General features: G+C 39.5%; 1 protein-coding gene across 3 annotated transcripts in view; it reads left to right on the top strand.

Annotated features, from left to right (window-relative positions):
• Atrnl1 (attractin like 1) overlaps window positions 1–18,395 on the top strand; it is a 561,295-nt gene that overhangs the window by 129,437 nt on the left and 413,463 nt on the right. For all 3 annotated transcript variants that reach the window (XM_041661191.1, XM_041661190.1, XM_041661192.1), the window contains exons 20-21: window positions 11,386–11,479; window positions 16,810–16,862. In XM_041661191.1, coding sequence (XP_041517125.1) covers window positions 11,386–11,479; window positions 16,810–16,862 — 147 coding nt within the window. The remainder of the gene's footprint in view (window positions 1–11,385; window positions 11,480–16,809; window positions 16,863–18,395) is intronic.

Raw genomic sequence — 18,395 nt, 5'->3', positions numbered from 1 at the left:
GAGTCTCCTGAATACTAACCCCCAATCGAGCTCCTGTGGTGAAACTGTGCTGATTAGCATTCATAACATTGGTGGGTTTTAGTATGTTAATAAAATTGAATAACACAGGTGGGCATGGTGGCACACGTCTGCTATCCCAACACTGGGTGCTGCTAACACAGAGAATCATGTATTCATGGCTACAAACTCTGATGTTCAAGGCTGCTGTGAGTTAACTCGTGAGACACCACCTCAGAAGACAAAACAAAAACCAAATAATGAATAAAACAGAACAGAACAATTGAAACAAGGATGGGGCTTTGGCTGAAAGGTGCAGCTTCTCCTCAGCATGGCAAGCCCAGAGCGGACCACCCAAAAATTATTTGACAGAAAGTTAATTTTTAATCCAAATTTGGTGGTTTATTATTATGAAAATATCTCTTACATTTAAAGAAACTGAAGATTTCAGTGGACTGTGAATAATGTATACAGCCTGAGGTCATTCAGGATTACTGTCCTACTTTGTAGAAAGTTTGTTTACCCTCTCCCTAAGAGAGCTGTGTACAACCAACCTGTTTACCTTGGATTGTAGAAAGTTTGTTTACCCTCTCCCTAAGAGAGCTGTGTACAACCAACCTGTTTACCTTGGATTGTAGAAAGTTTGTTTACCCTCTCCCTAAGAGAGCTGTGTACAACCAACCTGTTTACCTTGGACTGTAGAAAGTTTGTTTACCCTCTCCCTAAGATAGCTGTGTACAGCCAACCTGTTTACCTTAAGAGAGCTGTGTACAACCAACCTGTTTACCTTGGATTGTAGAAAGTTTGTTTACCCTCTCCTTAAGAGAGCTGTGTACAACCAACCTGTTTACCTTGGATTGTAGAAAGTTTGTTTGGCAGGCGGATCTCTGTGAGTTCGAGACCAGCCTGGTCTACAAGAGCTAGTTCCAGGACAGGTTCCAAAACCACAGAGAAACCCTGTCTCGAAAAACCAAAAAAAAAAAAAAAAAAAAAAAAAAAAAAAAAAAAAGAAAGTTTGTTTACCCTCTCCCTAAGAGAGCTGTGTACAACCAACCTGTTTACCTTGGATTGTAGAAAGTTTGTTTAGCCTCTCCCTAAGAGAGCTGTGTACAACCAACCTGTTTACCTTGGATTGTAGAAAGTTTGTTTACCCTCTCCTTAAGAGAGCTGTGTACAACCAGCCTGTTTACCTTGGATTGTAGAAAGTTTGTTTACCCTCTCCTTAAGAGAGCTGTGTACAACCAGCCTGTTTACCTTGGATTGCCCGAGCAGTTAACTTACAACCAACGTGAATGCACCACTGTAAATTTGTTGTTTATCAGGGTTTCATTATGTTGTCCTGGCTGTCCCACAACTCTCCATGTAGTTCAGGCTGTCCTCAAACTCCCAGATCTATCCCTTTGTGACCTTCCTGTGAGATTTGGGTTAAAGTCATGGCTATGTTAACTATAAGATTAACTACTCTTCCATGCCACTACCTTCCAATATGGCAAGCATGTGTGCAGCTATGAGAGTAAATCATAGAAAGAGCAAATGGATTGAAGGCATCTTTATAAAATGGATATCTGACATAAGCGTTGAAGACAACACATGGACTTGCTTGATAGCCTTTGTTGTCTAGGGCGATTGGGGGCAGCTAGAGCTAGGGATTTTGTCCTTTAAAAACTCTGTTAAAGATGTGTGTGAAGTGTCCCTCATTCCTTCCTCCATGTGATGCTTTCTACCCTCTTCAATAAACACCATGCAAAACCCTTTGTAGGACTCAGACATAAAGGCAGGGACAGACAAGACAAGGCAGCATCCAGCAGGCACAGATTCAGACCCATACAACAACTGACAGAAGGCACAGGGAGGCATAGAGTTTGAGTCTGGGCTCGCTCTTGGTTGAATTCCTCCAAGGGGAGGTGCTTTTAAATTTTGTTTCCTTAATGAGACACTGACATATTTTGGGACTCTGAAGTTATAATTAATATATTCAAAGTGATGCATTTTTGGTATACCTTTAAAAATATTCTCTCAAAACTGACTTATAAATTGCAGTAGAAGAAAATAGTGACCTTTTCTGGAGTTGGCAGCAAGTGCACCTACTGCAGTTCTTTACAAGGAAGAATTAGCCTTGACATTGTCACATCGTGATGGAATGCCTACTGACTGCCATCAAGTACATTCTAACTTAAATTCACAAATATTATGGAATACTGTCATTGTATTATGATAAAGCAGATGATCGAATAAGGGAGAAGGAGATTGATTCTGATTGAGTGCTCTGGGAAAATCCCATTCCAGAGATAATTTAGTGGTCCCTTGATAGCTGAGGACAGTGTGTTAATCTAGGCTTGAGTTTCCTATAGTCATTACTGGTAGCATGCTTTTCATTATAATTCATTCTTCACACAAAGCAGCTAAGTATGTTATTAGCCATAACATAGCTGACTACATTTCTTATGCTTGTTTATTTGTAAGATATAAGTGCAAAAAGAAAATACTTTTCCCGTCTTGTATGACTAATAGTTTTTCTTCTTCTGTTCTTCATATTCTTTTGGCTAAATTTATTATAAAATGCTTAATGGGTTTGACTTGTATTACAAATAAGTTTTTTTCTTAGCAGTGCACTCATGTTTGCTTTTAATAAAGTTTCATCTGCAAAACTTACTTTATTGTTTTGGTGCCCTGTTAGTTTCTATTAGTAATTGACTTATGGAAACATTTAATATATGATAAACCCTCTGGAATATGACAGTAGCACTTTTAAACCTTGGATAGGATACAGGAGAGTAAGTGCCATTTTGTTACTAGGATGAGGAGTCTTTTTGTTATCAGAAACTAGCGCAGCCGTATCTGATGGGAATGGCCAAAGTCATACGGCCCGCACGGCTGCATGGCAAAGATCCAGCAAGGCTGAGCCACACGATGGCCACGGTGCTGTCTGTGGATTTCATCTCCACCTTTTGCGTACTTGGGAGACTTTAAATATTTGTACACTTTGGGGAAATTGGATTGATGAAAAATTTCTTATGAATTGTTTATGCTTTCTCCCAGGAATGCTGTTTCTAAGCAGTATGTCCAGGACAGTCCTGAGCATACTACCTCTCTCCCTCTGTGCTTTTGGGATATATCTTCATCTACTTGACTATCTTTCTTACGCTTTGGGGGTTGTGACACGCATAAAGAAGCCAGAGGTCTCTTTATGAGGCTGTGAGATATTCTTGAAATATCTGTCCCTCTACTTACTCAGGAACAAGATAATCAAAACAAAGTCAACTTAACCAGGTGAAGGAGATGCAGTGGGCCGGAGGAGTTGACCACAGATAAGGATGCAAGCCTCTTCCCACTGCACACCCCGGCAGTGACGTGGCACAGACAGCAACGAAGGTAGATGAGCTGAAGGTACCTCTGCCCTACATAGAGACTTCCATGGATGAGCAAAGAACAGAGTGGGAAGATGATGGAAGAATGAGGTGTCAGGACCTCCCTTTGTGAGAACAGTTAGCTCATGCAGAGCCTCTGTGGTGTCCTAGGACCAAGGACAACAGAATGCCAGGATTAGACATCTAGACAGAGTCTATAAATATATAAAACACAGACATTGTATTACATGAGAATTATAATAATAGCTGCAGCAGCTTTGGCCTGGAGATTTTCCCTGGGTACTCTGTTCATTAAGAGTTAATAATACACTGCTTGGGACTTGTCACTATTCCCAGCTTGAAGAGTTTGTTTTGGTCCTAGCATTCTTGAAGCAACCAGAGCTACCAGCCTGAGAAACCAGCTACCAGGCTGTCATATGCCTCTAGATTTTTAAAAATTGGGTTATGGGGTTAATGAGTAACAATGATAACTCTTTATCAATGATGTCAAAATGAGAGGAAATGATTGGAAATGATAACTTCTGTCATAGTTCATTAATAATGACTAAAATAGGAGCAAGAGGAAGTGAAATACATGTCCCAGAACAAAAAGATACGACATAAATGTATCCCTGCTTACTGAATTCTGTATAAATAAAGAAGCTCTCTGACTGTTAGTCAGTCAGGCTGCAAGATTCTCCTGACCATCATGGCCTGGTGTGCTTCCTTCCCTCACCAACTTCTTACATCCCTAGCAGGGACCGCTGTCTCCAAGGGGATGTGCTTCTTCTCTGTCCATCTCTCCTAACAGGAAACTAAGAAGTGTCTGTGTTTGTTTCCTTCCTCAGGCTCTCTCTTCCTGGGGTTATTTCCTTCCTCAGGCTCTCTCTTCCTAGTGATATTTCCTTCCTCAGGGTCTCTCTTCCTGGTGATATTTCCTTCCTCAGGGTCTCTCTTCCTGGTGATATTTCCTTCCTCAGGCTCTCTCTTCCTAGTGTTATTTCCTTCCTCAGGGTCTCTCTTCCTAGTGATATTTCCTTCCTCAGGCTCTCTCTTCCTAGTGATATTTCCTTCCTCAGGCTCTCTCTTCCTAGTGTTATTTCCTTCCTCAGGCTCTCTCTTCCTAGTGTTATTTCCTTCCTCAGGCTCTCTCTTCCTAGTGTTATTTCCTTCCTCAGGCTCTCTCTTCCTGGTGATATTTCCTTCCTCAGGGTCTCTCTTCCTGGTGATATTTCCTTCCTCAGGGTCTCTCTTCCTAGTGTTATTTCCTTCCTCAGGTTCTCTCTTCCTAGTGTTATTTCCTTCCTCAGGCTCTCTCTTCCTAGTGTTATTTCCTTCCTCAGGCTCTCTCTTCCTAGTGTTATTTCCTTCCTCAGGCTCTCTCTTCCTAGTGTTATTTCCTTCCTCAGGCTCTCTCTTCCTGGTGATATTTCCTTCCTCAGGGTCTCTCTTCCTAGTGTTATTTCCTTCCTCAGGGTCTCTCTTCCTAGTGTTATTTCCTTCCTCAGGATCTCTCTTCCTAGTGATATTTCCTTCCTCAGGGTCTCTCTTCCTAGTGTTATTTCCTTCCTCAGGTTCTCTCTTCCTAGTGTTATTTCCTTCCTCAGGCTCTCTCTTCCTGGTGATATTTCCTTCCTCAGGGTCTCTCTTCCTGGTGTTATTTCCTTCCTCAGGGTCTCTCTTCCTAGTGTTATTTCCTTCCTCAGGGTCTCTCTTCCTAGTGTTATTTCCTTCCTCAGGGTCTCTCTTCCTAGTGTTATTTCCTTCCTCAGGGTCTCTCTTCCTAGTGATATTTCCTTCCTCAGGGTCTCTCTTCCTAGTGTTATTTCCTTCCTCAGGTTCTCTCTTCCTAGTGTTATTTCCTTCCTCAGGCTCTCTCTTCCTGGTGATATTTCCTTCCTCAGGGTCTCTCTTCCTAGTGTTATTTCCTTCCTCAGGGTCTCTCTTCCTAGTGTTATTTCCTTCCTCAGGATCTCTCTTCCTAGTGATATTTCCTTCCTCAGGGTCTCTCTTCCTAGTGTTATTTCCTTCCTCAGGTTCTCTCTTCCTAGTGTTATTTCCTTCCTCAGGCTCTCTCTTCCTGGTGATATTTCCTTCCTCAGGGTCTCTCTTCCTGGTGTTATTTCCTTCCTCAGGGTCTCTCTTCCTAGTGTTATTTCCTTCCTCAGGGTCTCTCTTCCTAGTGTTATTTCCTTCCTCAGGGTCTCTCTTCCTAGTGTTATTTCCTTCCTCAGGGTCTCTCTTCCTAGTGATATTTCCTTCCTCAGGGTCTCTCTTCCTAGTGTTATTTCCTTCCTCAGGTTCTCTCTTCCTAGTGTTATTTCCTTCCTCAGGCTCTCTCTTCCTGGTGATATTTCCTTCCTCAGGGTCTCTCTTCCTGGTGTTATTTCCTTCCTCAGGGTCTCTCTTCCTAGTGTTATTTCCTTCCTCAGGGTCTCTCTTCCTGGTGTTATTTCCTTCCTCAGGCTTGCTTTTCCTAGTTTTATTTGCAGAAAGGTCTATTTTCCTTCTTTCTTAACTTTAACTAGACATTCGATTCAACTTGGACAAATCTAGTGATTTTCCCCTTTAGGTATGATTCTCTGAAATGTATTTGTTTCTATGATGTGACCCTCAGGTTCACCAGGTTTGATAATAACATGGTCACTTTTTGTGCTCTCTATTCATGAGTGGTTTTTTTTACTGTCTCGAGTTTGGAAAACAATGGCTTTAGGGGCAGAAAAAGTCAAATTTTGTCCATTTGGGACTAGACAGAAACCATTCATCTAGTGGATCAACATTTTTCTTTTATTTCTTTCGATGTGATATTTAACCATATAATGTATTGCTTGAAATTTTATGTCATAAGAATTTGGTACTATCTGTCTTTTAAAAAATTACTTCCTATATTATATCTTAATAATAAACATTATTTTGGGGGTAGAGAGGAAGCTCAATAAGTGAAGTGCTTGAGGGCCTAGTTGGCTCCATGGAAATTGTGTAAAAACAGACGGATGCTGAGGTTTGTTGTCTTCACTACCAGTGCTGTGGAAGGGAGGTGGGCAGGTCCCTCGGTCTCACTGCCCAGCCACCCTCACCTACCTAGAGAGGTGCAGGTCATTGAAGAATATGAAAATCTCAAAGGTATTTGGTGCCTGAAGAACAACACCTGAGATTATCCTGTCCTCTCATCTACACACACACACGCACACACACACACTCCTGTCCTCTCATCTACACACACACACACACACGCACACACACTCCTGTCCTCTCATCTATACACACACACACACACACTCCTGTCCTCTCATCTACACACACACACACACACACTCCTGTCCCCTCATCTACACACACACACACACACTCCTGTCCTCTCATCTACACACAGACACTCCTGTCTGCCCATCTACATAGACACACAGATACACACACATGCATGTGTGTTCACATACGTACTTACATTTCTATTAGGTTAAAATATCAATCCTTTGGTGAAACTTAAAAGATATATTTTAAGTCTTATATGGAAATACTATTCCCAAATTGAAAATATTTATTTAAATATTCCAGGAGACTGGAAGTTAACATAAGAAACTGGGCATGCATTGGTTCCATTCTGATATATGTTCTTTAAAGTGCTAAACCAAGTGCTGTGATTCCAACCAGACTTTTACTTTCAAATCCACGTTTCCATGCGTCAGACACATTTTATATCCTCTGTAGTTCACATGTTTATCATAGGTCAAGCCTCCTGCATCATCCTCAAGTTTATTTCATATTGTTGGTCATTTTTTATGCCAATAATATTGCTAATAGCTTTTACTGAATGTCTATTAAATTGTATTTATAACGTACACAATTATTACAATTGTAACTATTTTGCAGATAAAGAGTATGTATAAAGACTTTATTTTATTTTGTTTTTTTGGTAAAAATCGATGACCTGAAAGAGGATATGAATAAGTAAATAATTTCATTCCAGTGCATTACAGGGAAAATCAGCAACACAGGGAATGCTGAGCAAGTCAGACAAGAAAATTGCCAGTTTGAAGAATTTGGCAACATGAAAGAAAAAAAAATCAGCCAGTAATGTTTGTGTGCTTGGATGGGTAGATTGTACTGTCTAGTTCCTGTCTGAGCATGCCCAGGTTTCCAATCACAGGGTTATTCAAGTGTCCACAGCCAGTTCTCTGCAGAATTGTGTCTGGAGGAATGGGTGTGCATGCCTTTTAGTGAATTCATAAGCAGCCTGATGTGCACTTCTACCCACAGACTGGCAGCCAGATGTGCGCTCCTACCCACACACCAGCAGCCAGATGTGCACTCCTACCCACACACCAGCAGCCAGATGTGTACTCCTACCCACACACCAGCAGCCAGATGTGCGCTCCTACCCACACACCAGCAGCCAGATGTGCGCTCCTACCCACAGACCGACAGCCAGATGTGCACTCCTACCCACACACCAGCAGCCAGATGTGCGCTCCTACCCACACACCAGCAGCCAGATGTGCGCTCCTACCCACACATCAGCAGCCAGATGTGCGCTCCTACCCACACAGCATTGGCCAAATGTGCACCTTTACCCACACACCATCAGCCAGACTGCGCCCTTACCCACATACTATCAGCCAGACTGCGCCCTTACCCACACACTATCACAGCAGATGTGCGCCCTTACCCACAGACCAGCAGCCAGATGCACACTCCTACCCACAGAATGGCAGCCAGATGTACGCCCTTACCCACACACCATCAGCCAGATGTGTGTCCTTACCCACTTACTCTTACTCTCACTCAGATTAAACTGAGGTTTGGGCGTTTTCTTCATCTGGCTTCTCAGGGCTAGCAAGACTGACAAACTGGAAGAGCCTATTGCGAGTGCGAATGACAGAACTTTGAATTATGTGGTTGTTTATACTGTTACCTTATGTAAAATTTTACCATATTAAATGTCTAATCGGTAATATATATATATATGACATTTCACTAGGATAATTAGCACAGACGAACGTAAACAAGATTCGATGGTATGGTCTCCAAACCTCCAGAAGCTGTTGTTCTGTGGGAAATGACTGCTGGGTCTGTGTTTCTGCAGTGTGCTCTTCGTCTGTAGCTCGGCTGAGTAACTCTTCTACCTCCTTTTTTATCCTCATTGTTTAGTTTTGCTATAAGTTGCTACTGCAGCTTTATATTCATGGGGACAGAAATACATGTGACTATGTCATGTCCCTCTGGTGGGTATCTAGGCTATAAAATCATTGCCAAATAAAATTTCCCAAACCAAAGGCCACAGCATGATGGTTTCATAGGTGCTTATTCAGCAGAAAACAGTGGTCTTGAATGCTGACAACACAGAATAGTCTAGAAACTGCCGTGAAGTATAAATTTAAACAATTGCATTAGGTGCATTTGTGCTGCTTTACTCTGAAGCCTAATACACAGGGGAATGCTTGCAAAATGAGCTCACATAAAAGGTATTTTAATATGTTTTCCCAGAAATTATTAAAGTAACTATTCAAAGATAGTTTTTTTAAAAACAGAAAATCTGCAAAAGTTCTGTTATAAGAAAAAATATAATGCTTTTCCAGGAAGGATAAATAAAATCCAAGCGTTATAATATTAATATACATTAATTTTAGTATTCATTGAAATATGCCTCAATATTTATCTTAATTGTTCAGATTATGTTAAGAATGTTTATTCATTTTTCCAACACTTACATATTAACCATATATCTTGTTGTTTCTTTATTCGTTAATGATATTCTTTATTCTTTGTTTCACATCTTATCTTTCATTTGCAGATTTCTGAAATACTATATTTACATACTAAATTATACAAAATTGAGGGAACTATACAAATTTTTGTATGACTTTATATATAAAATGTATTAGTGAATCTCTTTTAGTAAATACCAGATGTTTGGGACTATTCTAATACAAAACTTACTGCATATCTATACCTAGCAAGTATATGTTGACTAGTATATTAATAATCTGTTTTCCAAAGTCATAAAATGTTTTATATTTTATAATGTGGTCAAAACCAAAAGTTTTAAGACAGCCTTAGTAAGATATAACAAAGATACAGCGGAAGTTGCCGTCTTCCCAAACACAACCCAGTGAGTTTTAGTATTAACAGAAATGGGCCCTCATGATTACCGTCTTATTTGTCAGAATTTTCATCACTCGTTCTACAGAAACAAAAGAACAAAATCATAACTAGAAAACAGGCAAAGTACCCTATCTGGTTAGCAGCCTCCCCTCACCGTCCTGCTCCCCCTTCTCCCCGGCTTCCACAGCAATTAGAAATTCATCATCAGTATAGGTTGAATTATTCTTGAAATTTTCTCGTAATAAGATGTTTTAAAGACTCATTAGGTTCAAGTTTAATCATATATGAGAAGTGTTAACTTTTATTGTCAAATAATATTACTTTGATATATCATGTCAAAATAATTATTAGTTAATGGACATTTGAGCTATCTTCCAGTTTCTTAGTTGTGAAGTATGTTATAAGCACATACTTATATTTTATTTTTTATTTTATTTTTCATTTTTTACCTTGCTAGCACTGGGTTGGCTCTGTCATCTGCTCATTCTCCATTGACTGTTTTGATTCGCTCCAGAAACGCAGCGGGACACAGTTGTGTTTCCAGTAGTCATCCATCAAAGTTCTCTGGGTTCTCGTGCGTTCTGGCCGTTGTTTGCCTCTTAACTAAAGACACTGGGTGATGACATTTTTATCTACGCATGAGAAGTGGGGAGACAGAGAGAGACAGACAGAAACATGCGTACGCGTATACACACTCACACACACACACACAGAGAACAGCAGTTGCGTCAAGGATTGTAATCTCTGAAATCCTGCCTTCTGTCTACCTCCTAAAAGTTCCATAACCTTCTAAACTGTCTTCTCAGCGGGAGAAAAGTGTTCAAATTCATGAGCCCATGGGGACATTTCTTATTTAAATCACAGCGGTGTCAAAATAATTGCCCAAACTATGCCAGAAATAATACAGAAATACGGAAATACAGAAACACAGAAATACAGAAATACAGAAATACAGAAATACTTACCTTCTGGTTTCGGGATCTCAAACCCTAAATCTAGGCCTTGTACTCATTTGAGTGCTCTCCGCGGCTGGTGTGCAGGCTCCAGCCGTTCCTTCCCTGCGCCTGTCTGGCTGTCTCAGCTCCTGAGCATCTGGGTTGGTCCGAATTTATTTTGCAGCTTCAGTAGTGATTTTTAGGACCGACCACTTTGCTATAAATAAACAACTGGGGGGGGGTGTTTTCCTGGGGAAGCCTCTTTCTCCCACTTCCAATATTTCCTAGTTGCCTGTTTGTTTTGGTCCCATGAATGTTTCTTGTTTTATGTTAGCTCATCTCTTGGTGTCTTCATTGTTGCTTAGGTCTTGTTTAGGCAGCTCTGTTAGAAAATAGTGAAGAGAAAATTGAGGTTTTTGTTTCTACAACTAAACTAATCATGTCATTGTGCAGTGCAATGTTTGATTTAGTATTCTGAAGTAATAATTCTGAGAATAATCTGGAGGGGATTAGAGGTGTGCGCTGTGTGTTCACCTCATATGAGGGTTGGAGGTGTGCGCTGTGTGTTCACCTCACATGAGGGTTGGAGGTGTGCACTGTGTGTTCACCTCACACATGAGGGGTTGGAGGTGTGCACTGTGTGTTCACCTCACATGAGGGGTTGGAGGTGTGCACTGTGTGTTCACCTCACATGAGAGGATTGGAGGGGTGCACTGTGTGTGTTCACCTCCCACACGAGGGATTGGAGGTGTGCACCACTACACCTGCAATCTTTTTGAACACTAACGTCATGAATCTGATGTATCAGTTCGCAAACAGAAGCACAAAGGAGAATAAGAGAAGTACTTAGGTGTAAGACAGATGCAGGACATTCCTGGGGATTATAATGAGTTTTGCAAAGTTTTCACATTAAGTGAAAAAAATAGCTTAAATGACATGAGGAAATAGCCTCACAAAATACCATACTAATAACACTTAATAACACGTTGGTTTCTGACTTACAGCTTGCACATGCAGTGGCCATGCGAATATCTGTCATCTGCACACAGGGAAATGTTTCTGTACAACTAAAGGAATAAAAGGTGACCAGTGCCAACTGTAAGTACGAAGAATTATATCTTGGAACTTCTATGGATTTTGTGCTATCCGACTAATTTTTATGTTTTTTTTGAATGTTAGCTTTGCACTAGTTAAGCTTACATTATTGTAAGCTGTTTCCATACACACATTATCAAATTTTTTGAGAAAATAAATGTTTAAAGAGGACAGTTTCCTGGAGGTTTAGAGCGAAGGCTATAGAGCGAATGCAGAGAGAACACGGCACCACACCTGTCGTGTATGTGGGTGGGGTGCACACTCAGGTAACTGCTGAGTGACTTAACCCATCAGCCTTCCTTTCTCTAGAGTTCAGTTCACAAGAACTAGTGTCTTTCTCTCAGTACTTCATGAGTGACTTCTTTTATCGTTTGTCTAGTTATTCTTAATATTTATTCCTCCCAAATGTGATTCTAAAAGGCAATACATTTAAATTATTATTTTTTCTTTAATTTTGTTCGTGTACATTACATTAAAATCAGATTTGTAAGGTTCCATATTAACTCGTTACAAATACATGCTTATTTTTCATGAATATTTATTTGAGAAAAATCATGTTTACATTACATAATTATGTAATTGTCAGAAAATTTAGTAAAGAGTTCTCTAAATTATATTTAAAATTTATATCTAAAGAATCTCCTAAACACAGAAAACAATATTTGCTTATTTTTATTTGATGTCATTTACTATCATAGACTTTCAAGTTTAGAGAAGCCTAGGATAGCCAGCTGGTCTCTTATCTGTAAGCCTGATAGGTCTTGTCAGCTCCTACTAGGCAGGCCACTTAGGCTTGTGAGCAATGAACTGAGCCAGAGGCTTGCGCCCTGTGTGAGACAGGATGTCTCTGATAGTGTGCACCAGTAATGTTTGCTTTATATATAGACCCAGCTTTACTGTCTTGAGGGTAGTGAATGTGCTCAGGCCCATGCCTAGAAGAGGTTCAGGCTGTGATCTTTAGATTTTGTAAAGAGAAACCCCAATTTATTTACACTTTGTGGTATTCTCATCCATTCCTTCAAATTATATACCAGGTCATAAGCTTCATTATCTCATTACAGCCGTGAAGACAACATCTATAGATCCAGGTTATAGTATTATAGGCAAAAGCAAATGTTAGTTGCAACTATGATTATGAACTAAATTCACATCGATTTCCGTAGTGACTGAACAAGTTTGCACTTCCACCAGCAATGGAGGAAGATTTTCCTTGCTTTACATCCTCGCCAGTATGAACTGTTATTTGTGTTATTGATCTTAGCCATTCTGACAAGTGTAAGATGGAATCTCAAAGTCATTTTGATTTTCATTTCCCAACTCAAAAAAAAAAACAGTAGCCCTCCTATATACAAATGACAAATGATCTTATAAGTCAGGGAAACAACACATTCACAATAGCCTCACATATTATAAAATCTTGTAAACAGGCTGCTAGAAGGCTTGTGTGATTAAAAACTTAAAGTCTTTGGAGAAAGAAATTGAAGAAGATATCAGAAAATGAAAGGTCTTCCGTGTTCATGGATTGATAAGATTGACATAGTAAAATTGGCCATTCTACCAAAAACAATCTACAGAGTCAATGCAAGCCCCATCAAAATTCCAACACAATTCTTTACAGGCATTGAAAGGACAATTCTCAATGCCATAAAAAAAAAAAATCTCAGGATAACTAAAACAGTCCTGTACAGTACAGGAACTTCTAGAGTCGTCACCATCCCTGACTTCAAGCTCTACTACAGAGCTATAGTAATAAAATCAACATAGTATTGCCATAAAAACACACATTGATCAGTGGAATCAAATTGAAGATCCCAACATAAATCCACACGACAATGGACAATTGATTTTTGATCAAGAATCCAGAAAAACACACTGGAGAAATTATCTTCAACAAATATTGCTGGCATAACGATGCTGATGTGTAGAAGAATGCAAACAGATACACATCTGTCATCTTGCACAACTGAAGTTCAGGTATACCAAAGACCTCAACATAAAAGCAGACACACTGAACACAATAGAAGAGGAAGAGGGGAATAGCCTTGAACTCATCGGCACAGGAGGCAACTTCCTGAACTGAACACTGATAGTGCAGATACTAAGATTAAGAATTAATAAGTAGGGTCTCATGAAACTGAAAAGCTTCCACATGGCAAAGGACACTGTCAGTCAGGCAAAGTGGTAGTCTATAGTTTGATAAAAGATTTTTAACTCCACATTCAATAGAAGACTAACATCCAAAATATATAATGAACTCAAGAAACTAGTTTTCAAAAAAATAAATAATCCAGTTAAAAATGGGGTAAATATCAAAGCAGAATTCTCAATAGAGGAATTTCAAATGGTCATTTAGTACACTTTTAACTGTTGGATGGGGGTAATAAAAATAAGGTTATCATTTTGAGGACAATTACTTGTTATATACTGGTTATATTGGAGAATGCTTTTATTAGGAAGCAGAAAATTGTCTAAATAGGCAAACACTGGTTAAACTAGTGTTTGATATTGATTAGCAAAACTGATAAAGTTTTTGCTAAAGTACTTTTCATGCTGTTAGTGTCAAACTCGTCGCAGTAAAACACACAGATTTCTTATGTTTGATGATCTAGAATAACCATGAATCATTTCTTGCAAGCATAAATTCCATTTTTCTTTAAATATGTCATCCAATGTCACATTTTTGTAAATTTCCCAGTGGATCTTGGGTCTTCTTGTTTCCCAGTCGTTGGTTGCGTTGGCCATGGGGCCATCTGTTTGTCTATACTCTTTGAATGAACAGCTTCCAGGACCCACTGCATCAACATCAAAATGCTCAGTAGGTGTACTAATTGTTCTGAGACGGGGTTCATGAGGATGAGGAAGGTCTGAACCCACTGTGCTAGAGTTGGAATTGGAAGGAGGAATAACATTTTTCTGGATAAAGATGACAGCGGACAGAAACGGAAGTACCGCCAAGAACAACAAAGATATAAAAATGAACGTGGTCTTAGCATTTCCAGTGTCTTCTCATGGATGGAGAGAGATGGAGAGAGTATTGTCCTACCCCTTGTAATTGACTAAAGAAAGAAAAGCCTTGTTAAAACAGAAATCCGTGACCCTCACCTTGTTTGTTGATTAAAAAAAAAAATCAGACTTTGTAAAATACAAATCCTTGAGATAACTGAAACTCAAGGCATAGGTAAAATAATGACCGAAGGAAAAAGAAAGAAAGAAAGAAAGGAAGAAAGAAAATGCAAGTGATGCAGACAAACATGCAGCAGCAATTTTGGTTTCTGTTGTGTGATTTTTTATTCTTGTTTTTTTGGGGGGCCCGCCACCCACCTTCCAAGTAAATCACACAAAGAGGGTTATTCTTAGTTATGAATGCCTGGCCTTAGCTTGGCTTGTTTCTTGCCAGTTTTTCTTAAATTAACAAAACATAAAGCAATCTGTTTAAATGGATGCAAAGTAGTCATATTGTCATGGTAATGACAATTCTCCATCTAACCTTTTCCCAGGATAATGGGTACTGAAAAATGGTAACTTTAAAACAAAAGCCACTACTGAACCCAACAGACTTTTTCCATGCAAGAGGCACAGACGGCCAATAAACACTTCACAAAGCATTGGCCTGCTTAGCCATCAGGAAAATGTAAGAGTCCAGCTCACTCCAGTCAAGGGAGCTGTCATCCGAGAAACTTACGAAGGCAGATGCTGGCTGGCAAGGATATGGAGAAAAAGGAGCCCTATTTGCTGCTGACGGGAGTGTAAGCTTGTGTAGCCAGGAAGGAAATTGGTGAGGAAGTTCCTCATAAAACTACCATTAGAGCCATCATATAACCCAGCTGTTCTGTTTATGGGTGGGTGCCTAAAGGACTACATTACCCATCCTGCCACATCGATGTTCACTGTTCACTGTATCTAGGAAATGGGACAGCCCAGATGGATGGATAAAACAAATATGACACACATACACAATGGAGTTTTGTGCAGCCATAAAGAAAAATTGAATCCTGACATTTTAAGGAAAATAGATGCAACTAGAAATCACTATGCTCAGTGAAATAAGCCAGACTCTTTTAGACATAAAGCAAAGAAAACCAATTTACAACCCCAGAGAGCCTAGACAACAATGAGGACCCTAAGAGGGGCATACCTAGATCTAATCTACATGGGAAGTAGAGGAAGACAAGATCTCCTGAGTAGATTGGGAACATGGGGACCATGGGAGAGGGTAGACGGGAGGAATAAGGGAGGGGAGCAGAGAAAAATGTAGAGCTCAATAAAATCAATAAAAAAAAATTAAAAAAGAAAAGAAGCCAAACTCAAACAGACAAAATCTCCTTGGACTCTCTTATGTGTGGTGCCTAAGTTTTAAATTATATGTCTATGTGTATATTGATAGGCACATATGTTTAGTTATCAAGTATAAGGTGATTTTCTTGATTGTAAAGCTAGTCATTTCTTCCTAGTGCAGCAGGTGATGTAAGATTGTTAATGCCAAAACGGGTAGTTAGCCCTCAGCCAGGGTGAGGAGATTCTGGGAATCATTACTCTCCTTCCACTGTGGGCTCTGAGAATTGAACTGAGGTCAGCAGGCTTGCCAAGCAAGTGCTTTTACCCACAGTGCCATGTTACAGTCCCTAAAGAGGGGATTTGTCTTTTATTTTCTGCTACAGTGAGCCCTGAGCATCATAGCCGTGGTCCTCTAGCTTGGGGAGAAGCAGCCATGTTTCTATGTAATGCTAACATGTTAAAGTGAGAAGTCTAGCAATTGTAAGATTTGTAAACATGGCTGGCTTTTGTTGGATGCCATAACACCTTTCAGGATCTCAGGGCCTGGGTGAACACCAGTAATGGATGTGGGAGGGCCCAGTGCATTGTGGGTGGGGATGCTCTGATGGAGGTCCCGGGTTCTATAAAGGAGCAGGCTGGGGAGCAAGCTAATTAGCAGCACCCTCCATGGCCTCTGCATCAGCTCCTGCCTCCAGGTTTGGGATCTGTTTGAGTTCCTGTCCTGACTTCCTTCCATGATGAATAGGGATTTGGAAGTGTAAGCATATAAACCCTTTCTTCCCTAAGTTGCTTTTTGGTCATGTTTGGTCACAGTAACAACACTCAGCCACTTTCATATGAAGTTGAGTGCCGTTCTTTGGCAGTCTCTGAAGAATTCTGGGATTCTGCTGGGCACTGCATTGAATCGCCACAGACATTTCTATTTGCTCGTGCTCATTTAGTCTTAGGATTGCTGCCTTCTGCTATTTTGGAAGTTGGTTTTTAAAAATTCAACTTATGATACAGTTTAAACATTTTTAGTTTATTTAGTCGTAAATGACTTTTTTATGTTTTTACAGATGCGACTCTGAAAATCGCTATGTTGGTAATCCACTCAGAGGAACATGTTATTGTAAGTATTCGTATGTTTTTCTGTATAGTAATTGATTTATATTGTTAGCTTGAAGTTAATGAATAGCTATGGTTTCATTACTATTTAAGTTACTCTGGTCTACATATTTTATTATGTTGTTAGCTTCAGGTAAATGAATATGTATGGTTTCATTACAATTTTCTGGTCCATATATTTTATCTTATTTTTCTTACTTTAAATTTTTTTGAGATAATTATAACAGTATTTATATCCTTTGTATTCCTTAAACTTTATAATTCTATAATCTGTTGATAAGAAAGGTAATGTGTATTTGCAATATTCTCTTCATTGTTTTTGGTGTATTTTTCTTACTCTGAATAGTAAAATAAATATAAGTAAATTAAAATTGCTTGTGTCCTGAACATGAACAATAGGTAGGGTTCAAATAAACTTTTATAATTTTAACATATTTTTAAAATTCGCAAATATAAATCTTATGATAGACTGTTTACAAGGAACAGTTTTGATTTTTCTCCAGATCTACACTGATTTTCTGTTGGGTGTTACTTTCATTTGATTGTTTAACTTTACAGAATCAGCTGAATTATTTTCAAAATAGTCGTACCGTCAGGTTCTCACTATCAGTGTATAAGATTTACAGTTCCTCCGTGTTTCTCAACATGATCTTATAGTTAGCCTTTTTTATTTCTAGCTTTTCTAATAGTTATGTAATAAATCTAATTGTTATTTTTTATCAACTACTAATATCAACAATCTTTTAGCATCTAAATGTGATATTACTTGTTGAAGTGTTTAAGCTTTTTTCTTAGTGATTCATTTTTATGGTTGTCTTAGTTTTCTATGGCTGTGTTAAACACCATGACCAAAAGCAACCCGGGGAGGAAAGGGTTTATTTCAGCTTCCAGCTCTCAGGTCCCATCAGTCCCTGAGGGGAGTCAGGGCAGGAGCTCAGGGCCCTGGAGGCAGGAACTGCTGGAGAGCCCGTGAAGGATGCTGCTTACTGCTAGCTCTGTACAGTGCTGGCTCAGCCTGCTTTCTTACACAAGCCAGGATCAGTGCTGCCGGGTGGCAGTGCCCGCAGTGGGCGGGCACTCTTACATCAATCATCTGCCTTACAGACTCCACAGAGCTAATCTAAGGGAGGTATTTCCTCAGTCAAGGTTTCCTCTTCCCTTTAGCCTGTGTCCAGTTTACCAAAACAAACCAGCCAGCAAACAAATCAAGAACCCAGGACAATGGTGTTCCTTTTCATAGGTCCCTTATTCTAGATAGATGTCCTGTAGCAATGTTTAGTTGACCACCTTTCTTCATTAGTTCATGATTTGTCTAAATCCTTTAAAACCACGTGCCATCATCTCTGCATCTGTCTACTTTTTACTCCTCTAAAGTAGTTTTCTCGAAAGGTAATTGTTTTTGTAAATCAATTTTTTCATACAATATTTTATTTTTATTCATGTTGTTTTTTTCGACACAGAGTTTCTCTGTGCAGCAGACTATAGCACGATTAATAAAAACCTAGAGACAGAAATTGGGTTCAATCTGAAGGTCAGA

This window comes from Microtus oregoni, unplaced genomic scaffold (genome assembly GCF_018167655.1).
Source record: "Microtus oregoni isolate MIOR12 unplaced genomic scaffold, Mior012 000012F_ref0000307, whole genome shotgun sequence".
Taxonomy (NCBI): domain Eukaryota; kingdom Metazoa; phylum Chordata; class Mammalia; order Rodentia; family Cricetidae; genus Microtus; species Microtus oregoni.
Note: the sequence above shows the minus strand (reverse complement) of the source record. Positions and strands in the feature narration are given on the sequence as shown.